This window comes from Podarcis bocagei, assembly GCF_964188305.1.
Source record: "Podarcis bocagei genome assembly, chromosome: 17".
In the NCBI taxonomy this organism is placed as follows: Eukaryota; Metazoa; Chordata; class Lepidosauria; order Squamata; family Lacertidae; genus Podarcis; species Podarcis bocagei.
The window spans coordinates 649,969-675,505 of NC_138143.1; the positions used below are offsets into that span (position 1 = coordinate 649,969).

Here is a 25,537-nt window from a genome sequence, read left to right on the forward strand (position 1 = left end):
AAAGATACAGGAAATTGAATGCAGATTTCCAAAATATAGCAAGGAGAGACAAGAAGGCCTTCTTAAACGAGCAATGCAAAGAAATAGGGGGAAGCAACAGAATGGGAAGAACCAGAGATCTGTTCAAGAAAATTGGAGATATGGAAGGAGCATTTCGTGCAAAGATTACCATAATAAAAAACAAAAGTGGTAAGGACCTAACAGAAGCAGAAGACATCAAGAAGAGGTGGTAAGAATACACAGAGGAATTATACCAGGAAGATATGGCTGTCTCATACACCCCAGGTAGTGTGGTTGCTGACCTTGAGCCAGACATCCTGGAGAGTGAAGTCAAATGGGCCTTAGAAAGTATTGCAAATAACAAGGCCAGTGGAAGTGATGGTATTCCAGCTCAACTATTTACAATTTTAAAAGATGATGCTGTTAAGGTGCTGCACTCAATATGCCAGCAAGTTTGGAAAACTCAGCAGTGGCCAGAGGATTGGAGAAGATCAGTCTACATCCCAATCCCAAAGAAGGGTAGTGCCAAAGAATGCTCCAACTACCGCACAATTGCACTCATTTCACACGCTAGCAAGGTTATGCTTAAAATTCTACAAGGAAGGCTCAAGCAGTATGTGGACCGAGAACTCCCAGAAGTGCAAGCTGGATTTAGAAGAGGCAGAGGAACCAGAGACCAAATTGCAAATATGCGCTGGATTATGGAGAAAGCTAGAGAATTCCGGAAAGACATCTACTTCTGCTTCATTGACTATACAAAAGCCTTTGATTGTGTCGACCACAGCAAACTATGGCAAGTTCTTAAAGAAATGGGAGTGCTTGATCACCTCATCTGTCTCCTGAGAAATCTCTTCGTGGGACAAGAAGCTACAGTCAGAACTGCCCTGGAAGAATGGCAGATGAAGGTGATGGACTACATGGAATTGGCAGAAATGACTGGCAGATTCCGAGATCAGGGAGAAGAGGTGGTGGAAGAAGATTGGAAAAAATTTAAAGACTACTTGAAGAAATACTGTAAAATTAATGAATGTTAAAGAGATGTTGGATTAAAAACAATGCGGTATTGGTAAAAAGATTAACAAGAGTATGTAAATATGGATTGATAATGGTGGAAAATATATATTTATAATAGGTTAAGATGTTGAGCAAGGACAAATGACAGAGGGTAAGAACTTGCTGAATTAAATATCTGAACTGGAATACAAAAAGGGAGGTGTGAGGAGGTCAGGAAACTAGTAAATGAAGTATAAGATATGAAAATATTGATTTCTTTCTTTCTTTCTTTTCTTCTTTTTAACTGTTTTCTATTTTGCATTTTTCACGTGTTTTGTTATTGTATATTTGTAGCTCTTTTTCTTTTATTAGGGTTATTCTTTGTTTTTATTTTTTATGTTTAAACTTTGAAACTCTTTATTGCACTTGGGCAAAAAAAATGCACAAATACAAGATGGGTGACACCTGGCTTGAGAGCAGTACATGTGAAAAGGATCTAGGAGTCTTGGTTGACCACAAACTTGACATGAGCCAACAGTGTGACGCGGCAGCTAAAAAAGCCAATGCAATTCTGGGCCTCATCAATAGGAGTATAGCATCTAGATCAAGGGAAGTAATAGTGCCACTGTATTCTGCTCTGGTCAGACCTCACCTGGAGTACTGTGTCCAGTTCTGGGCACCACAATTCAAGAAGGACACTGACAAACTGGAACGTGTCCAGAAGAGGGCAACCAAAATGGTCAAAGGCCTGGAAACGATGCCTTATGAGGAACGGTTAAGGGAGCTGGGCATGTTTAGCCTGGAGAAGAGGAGGTTAAGGGGTGATATGATAGCCATGTTCAAATATATAAAAGGAGGGAGAAAGGTTGTTTTCTGCTGCTCCAGAGAAGCGGACACGGAGCAATGGATCCAAACTACAAGAAAGAAGATTCCACCTAAACATTAGGAAGAACTTCCTGACAGTAAAAGCTGTTCGACAGTGGAATTTGCTGCCAAGGAGTGTGGTGGAGTCTCCTTCTTTGGAGGTCTTTAAGTAGAGGCTTGACAACCATATGTCAGGAGTGCTCTGATGGTGTTTCCTGCTTGGCAGGGGGTTGGACTCGATGGCCCTTGTGGTCTCTTCCAACTCTATGATTCTGTGATTCTGTGATTCTGTTTGTAAAATTTTAATAAATATTATTTTAAAAACAAAAACAAATACAGTCAGAACTGGATATGGAACAACTGATTGGTTCAAAATTGGGAAAGGAGTACGACAAGGCTGTATATTGTCTCCCTGCTTATTTAACTTATATGCAGAATTCATCATGTGAAAGGCTGGGTGAATCCCAAGCCGGAATTAAGATCACTGGAAGAAATATCAACAACCTCAGATATGCAGATGACACAGCCTTGATGGCAGAAAGTGAGGAGGAATTAAATAACCTTTTAATGAGGGTGAAAGAGGAGAGCGCAAAATATGGTCTGAAGCTCAACATCAAAAAAACGAAGATCATGGCCACTGGGCCCATCACCTCCTGGCAAATAGAAGGGGAAGAAATGGAGGCAGTGAGAGACTTTACTTTCTTGGGCTCCATGATCACTGCAGAGGGTGACAGCAGCCATGAAATTAAAAGACGCCTGCTCCTTGGGAGAAAAGCAATGACAAACCTAGACAGCATCTTAAAAAGCAGAGATATAGTTAAAGCTATAGTTTTCCCAGTAGTGATGTATGGGAGTGAAAGCTGGACCATAAAGAACGCTGATCGCTGAAGAATTGATACTTTTGAATTATAGTGCTGGAGGAGACTCTTGAGAGTCCCATGGACTGCAAGAAGATCAAACCTCTCCATTCTTAAGGAAATCAGCCCTGAGTGCTCACTGGAAGGACAGATCGTGAAGCTGAGGCTCCAATACTTTGGCCACCTCATGAGAAGAGAAGACTCCCTGGAAAGTCTTCCCTGGAAAGTGATGCTGGGAAAGATGGAGAGCACAAGGAGAAGGGGACGACAGAGGAGAAGATGGTTGGATAGTGTTTTCGGAGCTACCAGCATGAGTTTGACCAAACTGCGGGAGGCAGTAGTGCCTGGCGTGCTCTGGTCCAGGGGGTCACGAAGAGTCGGACACGACTAAACGACTAAACAACAACACACCCACTTGTACACTCCAGTCATAACCACTTCAAACCTGTGTCCCAAAAAAGGTTAGCCAGCCCTGACAGTCACCAGTGAGTATGAGTTAGGGAGAAATGTTCCCGCTCAACTGAACAAGGTGGATCAGTTAGATGCAGATCATGAGGAAGATCAGTTGGATCTCCTCACCGAAAAAAGAATGTTGGGTGGTGGGGAGCAGGGGAGAAAACCTCACACAGCATCCTCTACATGCAAAACAATATTAGTTGCTCTAGAGCAGTATTGCCCAAACTTGGGTCTCCAGCTGTTTTTGGAGCTGTTAGCTAGCAGGACCAGTGGTTAGGGATTATGGGAACTGTAGTATAAAAACAACTGGAGACCCAAGTTTGGGAAACACTGTTCTAGAGGGAAAGAATCCAAACAACTTTTGCAGATACGGAAAACTACTGGCTCCCCAGATGTGGCTGAACTATAGCTCACATCAACCACTGCCAATGGTGATTGATGATGGGAGTTGCAGTTTGGAAGGCCAAAAGTCTTAACTGAGACACCATAATAAAATCATTTTAAGCCCACTAGATAAAATTCTCAACTCCCCACTCACACTTCTCACATACAACTGAATAAAAAAAGCATTCCCCAGGGGATGTCTGGCGATTCCACAAGCAGCAGAAACCTTTGCCACATTGGCTTTCTCCTGCTGCATTCTGTTATTCTGACCAGCCACACACCTGCAGAGAGGTAACAACATTGCATCTCATTGCTACATTTGTATGGTCGGCTCAGAAAAGCAAGTAACATACACAGTGGAGTTGGAATAGAACCTCAAACAGCAAGCCCTTAACCTCCAGCTATGTCTCAACTCCTCTCAATTTTCAGCTTCACAGAAATTCAGTCCAGAATTTACAGGAAGCTGATTGGGCTTTGAATTCATTTTTTCATCAGGAAGATAAAGCTTACTGTTAACTTTGTAAGCAAGCAGCGCTTACCAGAGAAAATAAAGATTCCAGGGTTCTTCAAATCTGAGTGCTCTAGATTCTAGACATAAAATATTACGTCAGCTCTAGATTCAGAAATGGAAGGTTTTCATGTTGAATACAACAGCTCAGTTGGTTAGAGGAGCATGGTGCTGGTAATACCAAAGTCGCAGGTTCAATCCCCATATGGGACAGCTGCACATTCTTCCATTGTAGGGGTTGGACTAGATGATCCTCAGGGTCCCTTCCAACTATATGATTTGCTTCCAGAAAAGTGATAGCTCAAACCTAGGACAGGGAAGGTCATACTGTTCACACAAGAAGCTTTTTGGGTTTTGGCAGGAGGTGGGGAGTGAAGAGAGAACATAATAGAGGTTTTTCAAATTACAACCATACAGAGACTTGGAAATATTTACCATCCTCTCAATGTCAGATCATGAGATGACTGGAGGTGAGTTCAAGATGCACAAAAGCAAAGTCTGTCTTAACAGACACAACACATTTAACTTACGGAATTTGCTATTATTCAACTTACTGATGGCTGTTGCATAGCTTTGGGAGACTTTGAAAAAGGCTTTTGAGAAATGGTTCCCTGCTCTGCTTTACTGCAAACAAATCACAGAGACTTGAAGAATTCAACTTTATCCATTATGATTTACAACCCTGAATATGAATGTGATCAGAGTGGTCAGCTGCTGTACAGAAATCCGCCCCCAACCCAATATTGCATATGACTGCATTTCATTAGACAGGTAGCCTGTAGCTGGATTCTTTACTTGCCTTCTCCCTCCAAGCCCAAATTATTACAAGTTTTGTATTTTGATTTTTAAAATGTGGTTGTGTTCTTCTGCATAATTGAAAAGGGAATATAAAGAGTTTAAAAAGGAAGAAGGCTTTAAAATACAATGCAGCACAACTGTTGGCGCCCACATGATCACTAAGTGGAACTTTAATATACAGAGGCAGCATATATCTGAATGCCAGATCTCAGGAACAAAGAAAAGATCATCAGCCTTGTTGCCCTGCTTGTCAGCAACCCAGAGGCACCTGGACGACCGCGGCTGGAAACGGGATGCTGAACTAGAGAGACTTTCATCTAATCCAGGCCATGCTGACAGGGCCAGATTAAAATCCAGAAGCCATACTATATGCATAAACACCTGCAGCCACCCAAACTGTTTGCCACAAAGCCCCATGCCAGCATGCAACCCAAAACATGCAGGATTTCTCAGGGGCTTGATGAAACGCAGTTCCAGTGTTGATGTCTGTGGCTAGCAAAAAGATGCAGTGATGGGATGGCAAGACACATCTCATGCAAAGCAAGCCATCTTGTGAATAAGCAGGAAAGAGGAGGGAAGAAACAAGGAGGCTGAACGACACAACTGAGCAGATGTGAAGAGGCACTAACCATAGCAAAATGCAGACACTGTCTCCAGCGGCACTTCTGGCGCTTGAGGTTCCTCCCGCCAAACTTGGGCTTGTCACAGCAAAAATCACAGCGGCCACAATCCATTTTCAGCAGGCAGGCTTCACACTTGCCACACTTACGGTTTCGCCGGCTAGCAGAGGTCTGCTGCAGTGGATGGAAAAACACAGGCAATCAGGAAGAGCCAGTCAGATTGCGCTGTAAAGAATGAGCAATGAGTAATCTCTGTGGGTACCCAAAAGACAGTGAGAACCTTCTATGGTGGCAGGTGGAAGACAGTCCTTCCAAGACACTGAAAAACCAGCCAAGTCTATTCTTTAAGCAACTGTTGCCTCCTTTCAAAACCTTTTATCAGCTGATCTTCCACAGGCAGTAACAGGAAGAACACAGCTTGATCCAGGACAACCCCAATTTTTGTGTGCTGTTTGTCATCAGGAACAGAGGCTCAACTCCAAATACAGTTTTCATTCTCAACTGTGAAGTATGAAGTTTTAGAATGGCACTTCTTACTGTCAACTGGTCACGGGGTTCTTGAAAACAGACCTCCACACAAGGCTTGTCAGATCTTTCACAGGCACTCAGAGTCTATGCAGATTCAATGTGTCGGACACACTGCTTTTGAACTGCCCAATATGACCTTAAGATGCTGCCAGAGAAATCTGCTAAGCTTTTGGACACAGATGGACAGTCCACTAAGGATTGCAGCAGCCCACTTTACAGGCATTCTAAGGCCAATCCATCCATCCTGCCTTGTGCTTTATGATTCTGGCAGTCACCTTTTTGTGGTTACGTTTAAATGGGACCTTAGGGTTAAGGGTAGATAATAAATAATAAGCATTTCTCAAGCACCCCTTCTTTTTCCTTTTCCTTCTTTCCCCAGAAGAAGAAGAAGAAGAGGAGGAGGAGGAGGAGTTTGGATTTGATATCCTGCTTTATCACTACCCTAAGGAGTCTCAAAGCGGCTCACAATCTCCTTTCCTTCCTCCCCCACAACAAACACTCTGTGAGGTGAGTGAGGCTGGGAGACTTCAAAGAAGTGTGACTGGCCCAAGGTCACCCAGCAGCTGCAGGTGGAGGAGCGGGGAAGCGAACCCGGTTCCCCAGATTACGAATCTACCGCTCTTAACCACTACACCACACTGGCAAGGTCTCAAATCTCAAAAGGCGAATTTGATAATTAACTCCAAAATGTTAAAGATTATGTTAACAAGATTAGATATTTAGGTATACAAACTACAATGAAAAATGTAAACCTATTTGAAGATAACTACAGTGGTACCTCGGGTTACATACGCTTCAGGTTACATATGCTTCAGGTTACAGACTCCGCTAACCCAGAAATAGTACCTCGGATTAAGAACTTTGCTTCAGGATGAGAACAGAAATTGTGTTCCAGCGGTGCAGCGGCAGCAGGAGGCCCCATTAGCTAAAGTGGTGCTTCAGGTTAAGAACAGTTTCAAGTTAAGAACGGACCTCCGGAACGAATTAAGTACTTAACCCGAGGTACCACTGTATATTAAACTATGGAGCCAAATTAGAAATGATCTTGAAATTTGGCATAGGTTAAAACTATGTATTTGGGGGAGAATAGCAGCAATCAAAATGAATATACTCCCAAAGGTCTTATTTCTCTTCAAAATGATCCCTATATTTAATAAAATGGATTGCTTTGACAAGTGGAGAAGGACTCTATCAAATTTTATATGGCAGGGTAAAAGATCTTGTAGAAGATTCAAACTCCTTACAGATAAGAGAGAAGGTGGGGGTTGGCCTCCCTGATTTGAAGATCTACTTTGAGACCTCCTGCCTCTGTTGGATTAAGGAGTGGATTCGGCTTGAGAATAGCAATATATTAGACCTTCAGAGGTGAGAGATAGAGGGGCAGTTGTGTTACAGGGAGCCTCCGAAAATCTTGCGAAGCAGTTCCTCTTCCGGCGAGGAAGAAAGTCCCACCTCTAGTGGAGAAGAGGTGCAAGGACCAGAGGACGCTAGTGCGCACTTGCCATCGCCCATCATGTGCAGTAGTCTGAGGCGCAGGGAGGGGTGGAAAAGGCTGGGGGTGATGAAGCTTTTATGTTGGGGGAGGTACAAAAACAGACCACTCCCGGATTCTGCTAGCGATTGAGCAAGACATGAACTTATTACGCTCTTCACTGTAAATAGTTTGCACCAAAATAAAGCCTGTAAAAGATCAGCCGGAGTCCTGCCTGGTTACTCTCCAGCAACCGAAATAGCACCTGACAGGATTTAATTCACATAAAAAATTACAGGCATATTTCATTATTAAACAATGATTATAAATTATTTGCAAATATTTTAGCCAGTAGAAAGAAAAAAATTTAGGTGAATATATACCGTATTTTTCGCCCTATAGGACGCACTTTTCCCCTCCAAAAATGAAGGGGAAATCTGTGTGCATCCTATGGGGCGAGTGCAGGCTTTCGCTGAAGCTTGGAGAGCGAGAGGGGTCGGTGCGCACCAACCCCTCTCGCTCTCCAGGCTTCAGGAAGCTATCAGCAAGCCTGGGGAGCCCGCGGGAGTTCCCGCAGGGCTCCCTAGGCTGCTATCCGGGCAGGCGGATAGCAGCCTGCTGCCCGGAACGTGGGGCACGCTGAAGCAGAGCGCCCCGCGCTTCGGGCAGACACCTGCAGCCTAGGGAGCCCTGCAGGAGTTCCTGCAGCGTAGCTAACCCCTCCACACCCAGTTGAGCACACGACTGATGGTGTGATCCTGGGCAGATGCAGAGGCCACAGTGGCAGCTGATACAGGCGCTGCCGGAAGATCCTCAATCAGGAGGAGCGATGAAGCAGGAGCCGGGTCTTCCACAAACGCTGGAAGAGGGCAACGGCTGAGGGCGTCGGCATGGCCCATCGATTTCCCCGGGTGATGGACGAGCCGGTAGTGGTAGGCAGCCAGGAAAACAGTCCATCACAGCATGCGCGGCGAGTGGACCAGTGGAGTTGGTTGATCACCGGTGAGGAGGCCCAGGAGCGGCTTGTGGTCAGTGATGAGGTCAAAAGTCCTGCCGTGGAGGTATTCATGGAACCTCTTCACTCCAGCCACAAGTGCCAGTGCCTCCTTGTCGAGCTGGCTGTAATTCCGTTCCGTTGGAGATAGCGTCCTGGAAAAGTAGGCGAGCGGTCTTCTCTTCCTTCTGGAACACGGTGACTAAGGACAGCGCCAATGCCAAAAGGTGAGGCGTTGCAGGCAAGGACCAGCGGCCTGGCTTCACTGTACTGTACCAGCACACTGTCTGATGAAAGGAGAGCCTTGACCGCGTTGAAGGCAGCCGTCTCCCGATGACCCCAGGACCAAGGGGTCCTTGTGCTGAGGAGTCAGTGAAGAGGCTCAGCCACCGTGGCTTTGTGGGGCAGGAACATGTTATGAAAGTTCAGCAGTCCTAGGAACGCCTGCAACTCCGCCTTGTTCTTTGGGATGGGGGCCTGCTGGATAGCGCGGATCTTGGATGTGGTCGGGTGAAGGCTGGAGGCGTCGATAAGATAGCCCAGGAACTCCACCTGTGGAATGGCAATCTGGCACTTCTCCCTCTTTAAGTTGAGCCCGGCCTCCTGGAAAGTGGTCAGCACGGCGCGGAGGCGCTCGAACAGCTGCTGGTTTGAGTCTGCGGACACCAAGAGGTCATCAAAATACGGTACCACGCCCGGAAGCCCTTGCAGGATACGCTCCATAAGGCTTTGGAAGATGCCAGGAGCCACACTCACCCCGAACTGCAAACGGCGGCAATGGAATGCCCCTCGGTGGGTGACGATCATCTGGGCTTCAGCAGTGGCATCATCGACGGGCAGTTGTTGATAGGCTTGGGCAAGGTCCAGCTTAGCAAAGACCTTACCCTCACCCAAGGAATGCAGCAGGTGTTGAACAACAGGAACCGGGTAAGTGTGCTGCTGAAGTGCCTTGTTGATCGTGCACTTGTAGTCAGCGCTGATTCTCACGACCCGTCTGGTTTGACAGGCGTGACGATGGGAGTTTCCCACTTGGCGTGGTCAACCGGCTCCAAAACTCCTTGGGCGATCATCTTGTCCAGTTGTTCGTCCACCTTAGCCCTGAGAGCAAAGGGAACCTGGAGTGGCTTTAGCTTGATGGGGGTGACTTGTGGATCAAGGCTAAAGGAGATGGGCGTACCTATATATTGCCCCAAAGTGCCGTCAAAAACCTCAGCAAAGTCTTTGACCAGACCCTCAGTCTCAGTGCTAGAGATGCAGTTGTTGCCGGTGACTTCCAGGCCGAGGGCATCAAACCAGTCTAGCCCTAGGAGGCTTGGCCGCTGACCTTCGACCACCACCAACCGGAGCAGGCCCGAAAAATCCTTGAAGGCGATCCGGAACCGGCCAACGCCTACCACGGGAATGTCGTTTCCCTGGTAGTCTCTCAGGTGTACGCGGTGAGAGTCGAGTTGCCTTTTGGACACTCTGGGTACCAGTCTTTTGATGGTGCTCCAAGACACGATGGACACGGCAGACCCAGTGTCAATCTCCATGTCACATGGAGCTCCTTCAATGAGCACCGTGACGTTCAGCTTGCGTCGTATAGGCGAGTCGGTTTGGCCAATCGTGGTTCCAGACGGGCAGCGACAGTTCATAGAATCATAGAATCATAGAGTTGGAAGAGACCACAAGGGCCATCGAGTCCAACCCCCTGCCAAGCAGGAAACACCATCAGAGCACTCCTGACATATGGTTGTCAAGCCTCTGCTTAAAGACCTCCAAAAAAGGAGACTCCACCACACTCCTTGGCAGCAAATTCCACTGTCAAACAGCTCTTACTGTCAGGAAGTTCTTCCTAATGTTTAGGTGGAATCTTCTTTCTTGTAGTTTGGATCCATTGCTCCGTGTCCGCTTCTCTGGAGCAGCAGAAAACAACCTTTCTCCCTCCTCAATGTGACATCCTTTTATATATTTGAACATGGCTATCATATCACCCATTAACCTCCTCTTCTCCAGGCTAAACATGCCCAGCTCCCTTAGCCGTTCCTCATAAGGCATCGTTTCCAGGCCTTTGACCATTTTGGTTGCCCTCCTCTGGACACGTTCCAGTTTGTCAGTGTCCTTCTTGAATTGTGGTGCCCAGAACTGGACACAGTACTCCAGGTGAGGTCTGACCAGAGCAGAATACAGTGGCACTATTACTTCCCGTGATCTAGATGCTATACTCCTATTGATGCAGCCCAGAATTGCATTGGCTTTTTTAGCTGCCACGTCACACTGTTGGCTCATGTCAAGTTTGTGGTCAACCAAGACTCCTAGATCCTTTTCACATGTACTGCTCTCAAGCCAGGTGTCACCCATCTTGTATTTGTGCCTCTCATTTTTTTTGCCCAAGTGCAATACTTTACATTTCTCCCTGTTAAAATTCATCTTGTTTGTTTTTGCCCAGTTCTCTAATCTGTCAAGGTCATTTTGAAGTGTGATCCTGTCCTCTGGGGTGTTAGCCACCCCTCCCAGTTTGGTGTCATCTGCAAATTTGATCAGGATGCCCTTGAGTCCATCATCCAAGTCACTGATAAAGATGTTGAATAAGACCGGGCCCAAGACAGAACCCTGCGGCACCCCACTAGTCGCTCTTCTCCAGGATGAAGAGGAACCATTGATGAGCACCCTTTGGGTTCGGTCAGTCAGCCAGTTACAAATCCACTGAGTGGTAGCATAGTCAAGACCGCATTTTACCAGCTTCTTTACAAGAATATCATGGGGCACCTTGTCAAATGCCTTGCTGAAATCAAGGTAAGCTACATCCACTGCGTTCCCTTCATCTACCAGGCTTGTAATTCTGTCAAAAAACAAGATCAGGTTAGTCTGACATGACTTATTTTTCAGAAATCTATTGGTGATCACAGCATTCCTTTCTAGGTGCTCACAGACTGTTTGCTTAATGATCTGCTCCAGAATCCCTCTTAACAAACTCCCAGCCATCATGAACTCCCTTTCCTTTTAGTATTACTGTCCATGGGATCTCACCCAGCACTTCCCTAAGTTTTATGAAGTCGGCTTTCTTAAAGTCAAGAAATTGAGTCCTAGTATGCTTGGCTGCTCCTTTCCGCTGTATAGTAAACTTCAGAAGAGTATGATCACTCGCGCCTAATGATCCTTCCACTTCTACCCCACTAACCAGGTCATCAACATTGGTTAGGACCAGATCTAAAATGGCTGTTCGTCTTGTTGCTTCTCCCACTTTCTGGACAATGAAGTTGTCTGCAAGGCCAGTGAGGAATCTGTTTGACCTTATGCTCTTGGCTGAGTTTGGCATCCAACAAATATCCGGGTAATTGAAGTCCCCCATTACTACTATCTCCCTTCCTTTTGCATGCTTGGCCATCTGTTCCAGGAAGGCATCATCTATGTCCTCCGTTTGGCTTGGGGATCTATAGTAAACTCCCACAATGAGATCTCTATTATTCTTCTCTCCCTTAATTTTGACCCAAATGCTCTCACTTTGGCTTTGAGGTTCTAAATCTTGGATCTCTTCATAGGTATACACATTGCTGACATATAACGCCACCCCTCCTCCTTTCTTGTCTGGTCTGTTTCTCTGAAATAGATTGTATCCCCCCATTATTACATTCCAATCGTGGGACTTATCCCACCAGGTCTCAGTGATGCCTATTATGTCATATTTAGTTTGCTGTACCAAGAGCTCGAGCTCATCTTGTTTAATTCCCATGCTTTGCGCATTAGTGTACAGACATTGAAGTCCATTAATCATTCCCCCATGTCTCTTATTTAAGGATTTTTTCCTCCCACCACTAGGTCTGCGTGCTGTTTGCTCCATTTGGTCTATGACATTTGGATGATCATCTTCATCAATTGATAGACTCCTACCTTCAGGAGCACTGTCTCCCTCCCCCACATTAGTCAGTTTAAAGCCCTCCTGATGAGGTTTCTGAGATTTTTGGCAAAAACTTTTCTCCCAACCGTTGTGAGGTGCAGCCCATCGCTTGCCAGAAGTCCATCTTCAAGAAACTGCAGTCCGTGATCTAAGAATCCAAACTGTTCCTGTTTACACCATTTGCGAAGCCAGCTGTTCACTTCCACTATTTTCCCCTCTCTCCCTGGGCCACGTCGTTCAACTGGGAGGACAGATGAGATGACAATTTGTGCATTTAGTTGCTTCAATTTCCTGTTGGTGAGAGCAAAACATCTTTCCTTGGCAGACTGGAGTGAAGACTTGGACTTGCGAGTCGGTGAAGGGGGGGGGTTCAGACAGAGCCGATCGGCAGACCTTAGTGATGTGGCCCCTTCTGGAACACGTCCGACAGTCTCTGAATCGACACTTGGCACGGGAATGGTTGCCTCCACAGTTGGCACATTTCGGTTGGCCCTTGGACTTCCATTCCTGCGCTCCCGCTTTGTTTGGTGCACGTCATTGTCTTCACTGGAGGATGCCTCATCACTGCTGGCCTCTTTGTGATGCACTGGAACTGGCTTCCTAGCAAGACGTGGGCTGCTGGCCTTGCGGATCTCCTGGGCCACAGCCTCCACAGCTTCCAAGGCCACAGCCTCCTCAATGGCTTTCTGCAGCGTGAGGTCTGGCTTAGCGAGGAGACGCCGTTGAAGATGGATGTCCCGGACCCCGCAGACGATTCGATCCATCAGGGCATCGTCTAAGTCTCGGAACTCACAGTGCATTGCAGCCTGTCTGAGGGCAGTGGTGTAGTTGTTGATTGACTCCCCCTCTGCCTGGTTCCGGTGGTAAAACGCATGGTGGGCAGCAATATTGGACGACTTTGGCATGTAGTGGTTGCGGAGCTTCTCTTGGATCGTGTCCCATGGTGTTGCCTGGACTGCTTCAGGCGCAACCAATGCTCAGGCCATCTCAAACACCTCAGGCCCACAGAGGCTGAGGAATAGGCCCAGCTTCCATTCCTTTGATACTGCTGTCAGCTCGTTGGCTTGGAGGTATCAGTCGAACCGAGCGAGGTAGGAGTCCCATGATTCAGAGGCTGGCGCAAACGGCGGTAGAGGCACAAGTGAAGCCATGATTCCGATGCCAGGGTGAAGGGCAATGGATGGAACACAGTGCTCTAGCCAGAACAGTCAGCTCTGAATTGGTTCTGTCCGGTGATTTCGCTCAGTGATTTCGCTCAGTGATTCAGTTCAGTTCAGAGGATGGCCGCATCTGGCTGTGCTCTGATGTCCATCGATCCCACCTTCGTCGCCAGTGTTAAGTTGTGGGTTGACATAGCAGACGACACAGCGATTTCTCCAAAGCAGCTCTTTATTTGTAAGCTGGAACAGAACTGAACTGAGGAGCTCAGTCAGCCTGCTTATATAGAGCTCCAGAACAATTGTAACTGTTGCAACTTTCTAAAACTATCCAATCACTGAATATCACTTTCGATCCTTCAGTTGCATACAAACTATCCAATCACTGAACATCACTTTCGATCCCTCATTTGCATAACTATCTACAGTATCCCCCTGCTGGCCCAGGGTGAGAACTTCAGTACGTAACAAAAACGTTGCAGTAATTTTGAGGATGAAATTTATCACCAACCTTCGCAGAAATTGCTCACGTGCTAGCCTCCATTCTCAGGATGGGGTTACCGTACTAAAATAATCTTATTCGTGTAACATAAAATGAATGTGCCTCATTTCCTCTGTCATGGGTCAGTGGGGATTTAGCTTCACTTAACAGCATAACACTTAACAGCTCAATGACATAACATCAAGCCACACTTGGATTATTTACTTCTGTGTGCTTGTGTATCTGTGTCGCCCTTGTATCAATTAGGAACTATTCTCTCACCTTTCCTTTCATATGTATGCTACTGATTACTTCTGCCATTTTAATTTTAGAGAAAGTGTTTAATTTAAAAAGGATCAGTACTATAGAATGGTGGTAGCAATACATTGAAGACAAGTAAATATTTTGGGGAGGGTGGTCCCAGAGCTCTGGCTGCATCCCAGAGCCCTAGTGCCACCATCGCAAAGAGGAAAAAATGGACAGACTTTGGTACTCTTTTGTCCTCCCCCCCCCATGCCTTTCTCTCTATCTGAGCTGGCTCCCTGCCTGTTACGTTCCTCTCTGTGTAAAGTCTTCAAGCTGGCCCTGCATGCGCCTGACAAATCTGCCCCATTGTCAAAATTTATCTTTCCCCCAACCTCCAGTCTCCGTTGTTGTGTGTCCTGCCTGAGGGGGGAAAACAGGAGACGGGTGGCCATCGGTCAGGGATGGTCTAGTTGAGATTCCTGCATTGCCCCTCGATGACACTCAGGGATCCCTTCCAACCCTACAATTCTCTGGTGCAGGTTTGTGCAGAGTTTTAGGTACAAGTTGGATGCAAGGGGTGCAAAGGATAGCAGCCCATCTTATGCACTATTGGCTTGGGAATAAGTCCCACTGATCATGATGAGACTCAAAGGCGAGTAGATTGCTGCTGTGCAGTCCAGTTTTTTAAATAAATGTTTTCCTTTTAAGATAATACAGAGCATGGTGAAATCACAATAAATAAAACCTCCTCTTCAGTTGTTTCAAGCACTACTACACATTCCACATAATATCTGTACTGCATTGTTTAGCGTGGCAGCACCTGCACTTTGGAATTCCCCGCCTATTGCAATAAAGCACATGCCTTACTAGACTCTTTTTGGGCAACTGCTAAAAGCATTCTTCTTTAGGAAAGCATACCTAGATGCTTAGGAAGTTGAAGCAATTTTAATCTTAATGTTTTGTATGTTTTAAAGTAGGATTCTTAATTTTTCTTGATTTTACTGCTTTGGTATTTTTTTGTTTTTTCTGTTTTGGTAAACCACTTTGCAGGTTTTTTAAAAATAAGTAATTAAGTAATAAGTTGGATATCAAACATGTGGTTGAAGGAAGTCACACGGGCATTTGGGTATAAGGGGAGGTGGTTGCAGGGTTAGATGTGGGGAATATTAAGGAAAAATATGAGCCACAACTATTATATAAAGATGATCAAGGGAGAGTAATCATTGTTCAGATGGTGTTTCAGGGAGAAAAAATAATTGTTGTTGGAATATATGCTCCAAACGATAAAAAATCTGCTTTCTATTCTGAATTAAGAGATAAATTGATGGAATGGATGGATCAAAAAATGATTTTAATGGGTGACTTTAATGGGGTGGTGTCTCCAAATTTAGATAAGCTAACAAAAAAACAAGAAAAGAAGGAAGGTAAATTACCGCGATCTTTTTTTGACATGGTAAATAATCTGGGATTAATTGATGCATGGAGACTCAAAAACCCCACTACAAAACAATACACTTTTTTCTCAAACCCAAATCAGAGCTGGGGGCGAATAGATAGCATTTGGATCTCGAAGGAATTAACCCAGAATTTAATTAAATCAGAAATTCTCCCAAGAATTATATCCGATCATAATGCGGTTTACAGTGAGCTGAAAGGCAAGGATATTAAAACAACTAGATGGAGAATGAATGAATTTCTATTTAATGATCAGAAGATTGTAAATAAGGCAATAGAGACAATAGAAGATTACTTTAAATGGAATCTAAACGGGGAAACTGCTATAGAGACGGTGTGGGACGCAGGAAAGGCAGTTATGAGGGGCTTTTTAATACAGAAAAACAGCCAAGTAAGAAAAGAAAAAGAGTTAAAGAAGGAACAGATCCTAACACAGATTATGGAAAATGAAAAAAAATTAACCATCAACCCCAGTGAGGAGATCGCAAAACAGAATATAAAGATATTACAAGCTAAACTTTCTACAATAATTGATCAAGAGGTAGAATGGAAAATTAAAATGATGAACCAGAGGACATTTGAATCCGCAAACAAGATAGGCAAATATTTGGCGTGGCAAATAAGAGAAAGAAGAAAACAAAATACGATTAGTAAGATAAGGGAAGGAGAAAGGATTGTGGAAGAGCCAAAAGAAATAAGGAAGATATTTCAAAAATATTATAAGGACTTATATAAAAGAGGAAAGGAAACAAAACAAGAAATAGAGCAGTTTTTGCAAGAACATCATTTAAAACAAATCCCAAAAGAAGAAAAAGAGATATTAGACCAGGAAATTACCCAAGAAGAGATAAAGAAGGCGATTAAAAAGATGAAAAACGGGAAAGTGCCAGGCCCAGATGGGCTCTCAGCCAAATATTATAAAACACTAAGTAACCAAATATCCCCAGTGTTAGGCGAAGTGATGAATAATATATTAAAGGAAGGAAGGATCCCGAATACCTGGAAGGAAGCATATATTACTTTGATTCCCAAAAAAGAGGCAGATACTTTGGAAGTGAAAAACTATAGGCCAATTTCACTACTAAATAATGATTACAAGCTATTTGCAGATATAATGGCAGAAAGACTAAAAAAGGTTTTGAACAACAGAATACATAAAGATCAAACGGGCTTCCTCCCAGGGAGACAACTAAGGGACAATGTAAGGAACTTGATAGACATTATTGAATATTTGGATATGAGTATAGATAGACAAGCGGCCTTGGTATTCATAGATGCTGAGAAAGCGTTTGATAACATCTCGTGGGATTTCTTGAAGAAAAGTTTGGAAATGATGGGAATGGGAGAGAAATTTAGAAAAGGCATAGAAGCTATATATAAGGAACAGAAGGCAAAATTGGTAATAAACAACACCACAACAGAATATTTTAGTATATATAAAGGAACTAGACAAGGCTGCCCCCTGTCCCCTCTATTGTTTATAACAGTATTAGAAATACTAAACGAGAGACTGAGGGGGGCAACAGAAGTCACAGGAGTCAGGGTAGGAAAGAGGGAATACAAAATCAAGGCCTTTGCAGATGACATTGTACTAACCTTAGTAGACCCAAAAAACAGCGTAAAAGAAGCTTTACAAAAAATTGACGAATTTGGAGCCGTGGCAGGACTTAAGGTAAATAAAAACAAAACCAAAATGTTAGTTAAAAATTTAACAAAGGAAGAAGTGATAGATCTAGAAAGAAAGACCAAAATTGCGGTAGCTAAGAAAGTGAAATATCTTGGGATCTGGGTTACAGCTAAGAACATAAATTTATACAAGGATAATTACGATGCCACCTGGAGGAGTATAAAGAAAGACATGGAAATTTGGGGGAGGATGAAACTCTCCTTTTTGGGGAGGATAGCTGTTGTTAAAATGAACATTCTGCCTAGAATGTTATTTTTATTCCAAACCATCCCCATACTTAAAGGCCTAAAACAATGTAAAGAGTGGCAGAGAGCCTTGGCAAAGTATATTTGGCAGGGGAAAAGGCCACGGATAAAAATGAAAATTTTGATAGACAAAAAAGAAAGAGGGGGTTTTTCTCTCCCGGACCTAAGTTTATACTATGAAGCGGCTTGTATATATTGGGTAAAAGATTGGATAAAACTGGAGAATAGAGAGCTACTGGACCTGGAAGGCTTTAATAATTGGTACGGATGGCATTCGTACCTTTGGTATGGGAAAGTGAAAGTTCACAAGAGTTTCTTAGATCATATTTTTAGGGGACCATTATATCAAGCATGGGAAAGGAACAAAAACCTCCTCGAAAGAAAGACCCCATGGTGGATTTCACCAATAGAGGCCTTAACGATTAAGAAAATAAATATGGAGGAGATAAACGCCACCTATGAAGAAATGTTAAGAAAAACTGACCAAGGGCCCAAACTCAGACCTTATGAAGAAATAAAAAATTTATTCACTGGTTGGCTGCAATACCACCAGGTGAATGATTTGTTAAAAGAGGATAAGAGGAAGGCGGGTTTTGATGATAAAAAATCAAAATTTAGTATAGAAGTAATAGAAGGCAAAAATAAAACCCTGTCCAGAATTTATGATATATTACTAGAGTGGTACACAAAAGATGAGGAGGTGAAGGAGGCAATGATTAAATGGGCAATTGACTTTGGTTATAACATTGATTTTGAAAGGTGGATAGAAGTTTGGAATTGTAACATAAAGTTCACAGCATGTATGGCATTGAGAGAAAATATCTGGAAGATGCTATATAGATGGTACCATACCCCTGTGAAATTGGCCAAAATGTATAGATTAAAGGATAAGAGATGCTGGAAATGTGGCGAGGTGGAGGGTGACCTATATCATTTATGGTGGACATGTAAAAAGGTGAAAGGCTTTTGGGAATTAATTTATAATGAACTTAAAAAAATATTTAAGTATACCTTTCCCAAGAGGCCTGAAGCCTTCCTGTTGGGAATGATGGATAAAGAAATTAAAAAGGAAGATAGGACGATATTCCTCTACGCCACCACAGCAGCGAGAATTATGTTGGCACAATATTGGAAAGTGGAAACCATCCCCAACATAAAGGACTGGCAGATTAGAATGGTAAACTATGCTGAGCTTGACAAACTAACAGGTAAAATAAGAGATCAGGATGAACAGAAATTTCTGAAAAATTGGAGTAAATTTTGGAAATATATTGGAATAAATGCTTAAAGTGAATTGACGGGGTTAGAACAATACGACCAGCGAGTGAATTTAAGACTATAGATTGAAAATCAAATTCGTAATGGAAGGAGATATTTGATACTTATCAAAAGGATGGAGGGAAGTTCAGATTGTGTGTCTTTCTTTTTTCGGATGTGTGGTTTTTGTTTTTTTTTTTCTCTTTTTTTTCTTTGTAATTTTTTCTCTGTATTTTCATATATATCTGTTTTTTGTGTATAACTTCAATAAAAATGCATTTAAAAAAAAAAAAAGATGTGGGGAATTTGCAGAAATAATATATTCATGTTATGTACAGTGATGAAGGTGTATGGCAATTAACATGTAATGTGAATTAATTGAAAATAATAAAATTAATAATAATAATAATAATAATAATAATAATAATAATAATAATAATAATAATAGAAGCGAGTTTCCCAAATAACACGCACTGCAGTCTCATTAAATGCTAATTAGATTTCAAGTTGCTTATTGCTCTCTCTACTTCTTTCCTGGGCACATAGCTGATTTAGCTTTTCAAACTACAGTGGTACCTCGGGTTAAGTACTTAATTCGTTTTGGAGGTCTGTTCTTAACCTGAAACTGTTCTTAACCTGAAGCACCACTTTAGCTAATGGGGTCTCCTGCTGATGCCGTGCTGCCACCACGCAATTTCTGTTCTCATCCTGAAGCAAAGTTCTTAACCCGACGTAATATTTCTGGGTTAGCAGAGTCTGTAACCTGAAGCATATGTAACCCCAGGTACCACTGTATTTTCAGATTGCGACACATCCATGGGGGTGGACAGGGTGGGCTGCTAAAGCCCTCACAATCCCTCTCCTTCCCGATTCAATTTCCAAGGCTTCATCAGCTCCCAACACAGTTAATGTTTTCCATTCCACTTGGGAGTGCAGACTTCTGGGTGGACTCCATTGATTCCCATCACATGATGAGAGAAGGGGGAAGGAAATGTAGGTCTCCATTTGTGATACACACACCACACAACTTTGGGCACCTGTACACTGATTAAGATCTTAGAAGAAAATGTGTTTCAAATCACTTTCTCAAATGGCTGTAGAAATAAATTGTAGCTGAGCCACATCCCAGAGACCCCCATGCAGAAAAGCCATATGCTTACCACATTGTTCTTCAGCTGGGCAGTGGGATGCTTGGGGGGACGACCAGGTTTCTTCCTTTCCTTCACTGCTCCTAACTGCTTCTTCTGTTAAGAAGAAACCCACGTGAGTTGGGGTGGTCAAGGAGACCCTTCTAGTCTCAGTTGTTCATAGAATCATAGAATCATAGAGTTGGAAGAGACCACAAGGGCCATCGAGTCCAACCCCCTGCCAAGCAGGAAACACCATCAGAGCACTCCTGACATATGGTTGTCAAGCCTCTGCTTAAAGACCTCCAAAAAAGGAGACTCCACCACACTCCTTGGCAGCAAATTCCACTGTCAAACAGCTCTTACTGTCAGGAAGTTCTTCCTAATGTTTAGGTGGAATCTTCTTTCTTGTAGTTTGGATCCATTGCTCCGTGTCCGCTTCTCTGGAGCAGCAGAAAACAACCTTTCTCCCTCCTCTATGTGACATCCTTTTATATATTTGAACATGGCTATCATATCACCCCTTAACCTCCTCTTCTCCAGGCTAAACATGCCGTTCCTCATAAGGCGTTGTTTCCAGGCCTTTGACCATTCTGGTTGCCCTCCTCTGGACACGTTCCAGTTTGTCAGTGTCCTTCTTGAACTGTGGTGCCCAGAACTGGACACAGTACTCCAGGTGAGGTCTGACCAGAGCAGAATACAGTGGCACTATTACTTCCCTTGATCTAGATGCTATACTCCTATTGATGCAGCCCAGAATTGCATTGGCTTTTTTAGCTGCCGCGTCACACTGTTGGCTCATGTCAAGTTTGTGGTCAACCAAGACTCCTAGATCCTTTTCACATGGATCCCACAAAGAAGTTTACATGTTGGGAAATGCTGCAGTATTCTTTTACCTATGCAAGACTTTCAGGCACCTCATGCCCTGCTGAGGTTCAGCCCCACGTGACATGTCAGAGCTTTCCCAAATGAGTCGGGTTAGTGCTTATCAGGGAGCAGGACCCCAGGTATAAAAGACAGTGTGCAACACCATGATTTCAACTCACTTTAGTATTTGCACCGAGTCTGATACAGTGTGTATCCCTTGCAATACAGAAAGGAGTATTCTCCAGGAGCAAAAGCACACTATCTATAAACTTTGGACCAGGAGTCGGCAAGGTTTTTGTGGCTTGGGCCAGTTCACAGCCCCGCAAATGCCATGGTGGACCAGAGTGTGCATGCGTGCGTGCGTGCGCAAACGTTATTTCAGGCGTGTGCAGCTTCGCTTCCCATTGGCTGCAGGAACTTCCAGCGTTGTGGAAGGTAGTCCCCGCTCTGCTCCACGCCCGTTTAGTGCAGCACACGGAAGCCGACCGAGTGGGCAGCGGGGGTCCTCGAGCGGGCGGCTGGGTCCATGGGCCAGTTAAATGACCCCCATGGGCCGCTTGTGGCCCGTGGGCCTTAGGTTGCCGAACCCTGCTTTGGACCAACTGAGTCTTGATACAGTTAACTTAATAACTCACACAGACTAAGCCTTATTTCCAGTTAAATCATCAAGTGCTGACTGATTTAGGGGAATACAGTGGTACCTTGGGTCCCAAAATTAATCCGTTTCGGAAGCCCATTCTAAAACCAAAGCGTTCTAAAACCAAGGCGTGCTTTCCCGAAGAAAATAATGTAAAATGGATTAATCACAGGCTTTTAAAAACAACCCCTAAAACAGCAATTTAACATAAATTTTACTTTCTAACAAGACCATTGATCCATAAAATGAAAGCAAATAAGACAGCATTGTAGATGATAAAAATTAAAATTAATTTTTTTCCCTAACCTGCACTGATGATAGTCATTGTTTGGAGGGGGCAGAGCTTTTATCCATTTCCACAGTCACACAATCAATCAGTAGCTGAACTGGGTTCCACAGAGTCACAAAAACAAAGTCACAAGCAATAGCCACGAAAAAGTCACACAAACAAAAATGGGAAAAAAGCTCCAAATATCAACTTTGTGTTGCGTGGGACACAGCAGCTGACAGACTCAGCAGGAAGCCTCCAATCAGCAGCAGGAGGACTCAATTTAGAAATGGAACAGACTCAACAGGAAGCGGAACATGTTTTAACTCCGAGGCAAAGTTCACAAACCGAAACACCTACTTCCTGGTTTGCAATTTACTATTTCCAAGTTGTTTATAAACTAAGCTGTTATAAAACCAAGGTACCACTGTGTGGGAAATTCCATGACATTTTGACATGAATTTCAAAAAGGGCAGATAAGACTGCTCAGAGGGGCCACCCAGCTTCGTGGACCAGGAGGCCAGTGACAGTTTCACCCAGGAAGGACCATGCTCAGCAGGGGCTGCTGGGCACCTTATTAGAGAATGAGTTATAGCTGTAGCCTTTATGAGCCAGCTACATATGCCTTTTCAAGAACGTGTCTTTGAAAAGAGAACCCAAGAAAATTGGGGCAATACAGCAAGTGGACCACAAATTAAAGGTCCACAGTGCAAACCAACCTATGATCCTTTCCTTCTCTGCCCTCTTAAGGAAGGCATTTTTCCATTCTTTTAAAATAAATGCTTCTATAACTCCACTCACAAAATATTGTTCTGAATCTGTGGCAGCCCTCTGCTTGCTTTCAGATGCAATGATCAAGAACTGGGACATTTCACTTCCACTGGCATTTTCTGCATTTTATCTCCTAAATCTCCTTAAGAGATTTTCTAGAATAAAACAAGCAGAAAACAAACAAAAGTCTTCAAGTGGGTAGGGAGGATCCTAGCAAATCACTGGTGCTGCTTTACGCAGATGACGCAGCAATCCTCTCAAGAACACTGGTGAGGCCTTAAAAGAGCCATGAAAACACTGGCAACATATTGCAAGGAGAGCCAATTGGAACTCAGTTACCAGAAAACCAAAATTATGGTTTTGCCAAGAGGCCCAAACCACATACATGGTACATCAATGGTCACAAGATTGAGAAGGTCACTTGCTTCAAAAGCCCATGGTGACTACTTTGCAGGGAATGCCCAGAGAAGCGCAAATGCTATCCTCAAGTACCTGAGGACCAAAGGTGGACACTATATACCTGCAGCCCTCAGACTGTTTGAGGCTAAATCAATTGCACAGCTGTTATACGGTGCCTAATTAGGTCCCTCTGCCAACTACGCACCACTATAATTGATACAATCCAAATTCTGCTCTACAAGTGCCTAAACATGTCTCCAATGCTACCATATGTCTTGAAACTGGATCCATGAGAATCGAGGCCAGAGTGTGGCTCGCCACTTTTAATTACTGGTTGAGACTATCTTTCTTCCTGAGCGGCCTTGCTCCCCTGACTATTAAGGATGATTTCCTTTTTTTAAAAAAAAATGATATTTATTAGAGGTTTAATAGTTACAGAAAAAAGAAGAAAGAAACAATAAAAAATTAAAAACAAAACAATACCTTACAATACATCAGAAATAAAAAGAAAAACAAAAAACAAAAAAGCAAAACAACAAGAAAAACAAAAACATTTAAAAACACATCCAATATTTTCATATCTTTACCTTTCAATTACTTGTTTCATCGACCTCCTCACACCTCCCTTTTTTGTATTCTAGTTCAATTACCTATTTCAGCAAATCCTTTCCATGTTTCTCAATTTTTGTTCTATAATTTATCTTAACACAATCTAACCTTAAATTTTCCACTTTGGCCCATTAACAATCTGTTTTTGCTTAATTCTTTATAACATTTCTGCTAAAGCCATATAACTTCATTCCAGCATCCTTCTAACATATTAAGGATGATTTCCAATCAACATGGAAACGAGCAGTGAAAAATATAACTACTCTAGGCTTCAACCCACAGATTTTACTTGACATAGGGCATGAACAAGCTAAAAAAATAAACAAACATTAAACAGCATGTGGAAGACACAGAATGTCAAGCAGACCTAGCCAGGTCACCTCACCTCCCAAATGCCATATATAACCAACCTTGAAATCCCAAACAGTGTAGGGCCTTCACTCTGGCCTGTTGTCAGGCCCTCCCCTCAGCCATTCAAGAAGGCCGTAATAGGAAGCCACCATACAAGGAGAGGAAATGCCCCTGTGGCTCTGGGCAGCAGGAAACAACGGAAAATGCCTTTTCCCATTGCCAGTACTATATAGACATACGAGCCAGGTTTATCCTGCCTATCCTGCACAAATTCCCAGGACATACAGAACAACTCAACATCTCCCTACTACTCCAGGATGAAAACCCAGATGTTACATACTCAGTTGCTAGGTTTTGCACTGCCATGATGGATATTCGCTGAAGGATGGTTTGTGCTACAAACCAGTCTTAAACTGAAGGCCCATATTGCAAGACCGCTATTCCCCTAAGCTCCACCCCTTATAGTTGTTTTAACTGTATGTCTTTTAGTCCTTATCTGTTTTAATTATCAGTTCTTATTCCTCAATTATCTATCCTGTACTCTATTCACATGTTTTATCCTATGCTTGTTTCCTTGTTCTTATTTGATTTAACAATCACCTGTTTAAATCTGAACTGCTATTTTATTCATATGTTTCTCTTATTCTGGTCTGTGACTATAATAAAGTTTATTCATTCAACAAATCACTGTTAGTGATCTGTACCCCAACCAATCTGAATTTAAGATTATGGTCCCTTTGCCCTTGGGAAAGTTCCCCATCCATCTACTGTTTAGACAAGAATTTGGTATTGTAAAAACTTAGCAAACACCCTCAAAACAAAAATTTGTTTGTGAGAACTTATAAGCTCCCCAAGCTGTAAGCACCTCCCCTTAACTACATAGACCAACCTTCACCAAGCTGGTGCCCCCCAGATTTTGGACTACAACTCCTATCAGTCATGGCCTTGCTGGCTGAGACTGATGGGAGGGTACCAAACTGGTGTAGGATGACCTGTCCTAGACATATCCCTCTTGCCTCTGAATCAATGCCCCAAATGCACTTTTTCTTAAAAGGTTTTCACATAAAAATTACAAGCCTCACCTTTTCCAGTTTTAATTGTTAAAGTCTCTCCCTCCTACCCTTCCTCCTCATTTATCAGACAGCAGAACCTACCTCTACCTGACTGTTGACCTCTGAGCAGTGACAGGTTGACTTGCGTCAATCCGTGGCTGGTTCAAAATCACCCCTGGATAATCACAGAGACTAAGAGTCTATTTGAAGATGAACCTTCTGCATAGTGTTATCTTCATCTCACAAAGGAACAGGGTAAGCAACTGATATGAGTCAGCCAGAATCCTAACAAAGTAAAACCCGGACTACTACTTCAGAATAAATATTCACCAAAAAATCAAACAACAAAGAAGTGGCATGCACTCACTGACCCCAACCAGAGTGAGCAATGAACATGGAAAATAATAACTGAAATGGGAAGTCTACATTTAGGGTTTGTCTTTCTGTTGCTTCCCAGCCCTTTTAGAGACAAAAGCCTTCTGCTTCAAGAAAGTACAATCTTTAACAACAACAACAACTAATTTAGAGCATGTGTGTATGTCACAGTCACAGTTCTGTGACTGTAGAGTTGGAAGGGA

General features: G+C 43.5%; 1 protein-coding gene and 1 long non-coding RNA gene across 15 annotated transcripts in view; one reads left to right on the plus strand and one right to left on the minus strand.

Annotated features, from left to right (window-relative positions):
* Window positions 1-25,537, minus strand: part of LOC308577293 (methyl-CpG-binding domain protein 1-like) — a 178,683-nt gene that overhangs the window by 77,547 nt on the left and 75,599 nt on the right. For all 14 annotated transcript variants that reach the window (XR_014003572.1, XR_014003573.1, XM_081177353.1 and 11 more), the window contains 2 exons: window positions 20,039-20,122; window positions 5,490-5,654 (listed from right to left, as the gene is read on the minus strand). Coding sequence is in view for 12 of the 14 variants with exons in the window: in XM_081177353.1 (XP_081033479.1) it covers window positions 5,490-5,654; window positions 20,039-20,122 (249 nt within the window). In the remaining 2 variants the exon portion in view is untranslated. The remainder of the gene's footprint in view (window positions 1-5,489; window positions 5,655-20,038; window positions 20,123-25,537) is intronic.
* LOC308577359 overlaps window positions 1-25,537 on the plus strand; it is a 207,657-nt gene that overhangs the window by 56,042 nt on the left and 126,078 nt on the right. The gene's annotated exons all lie outside the window — the stretch shown is intronic.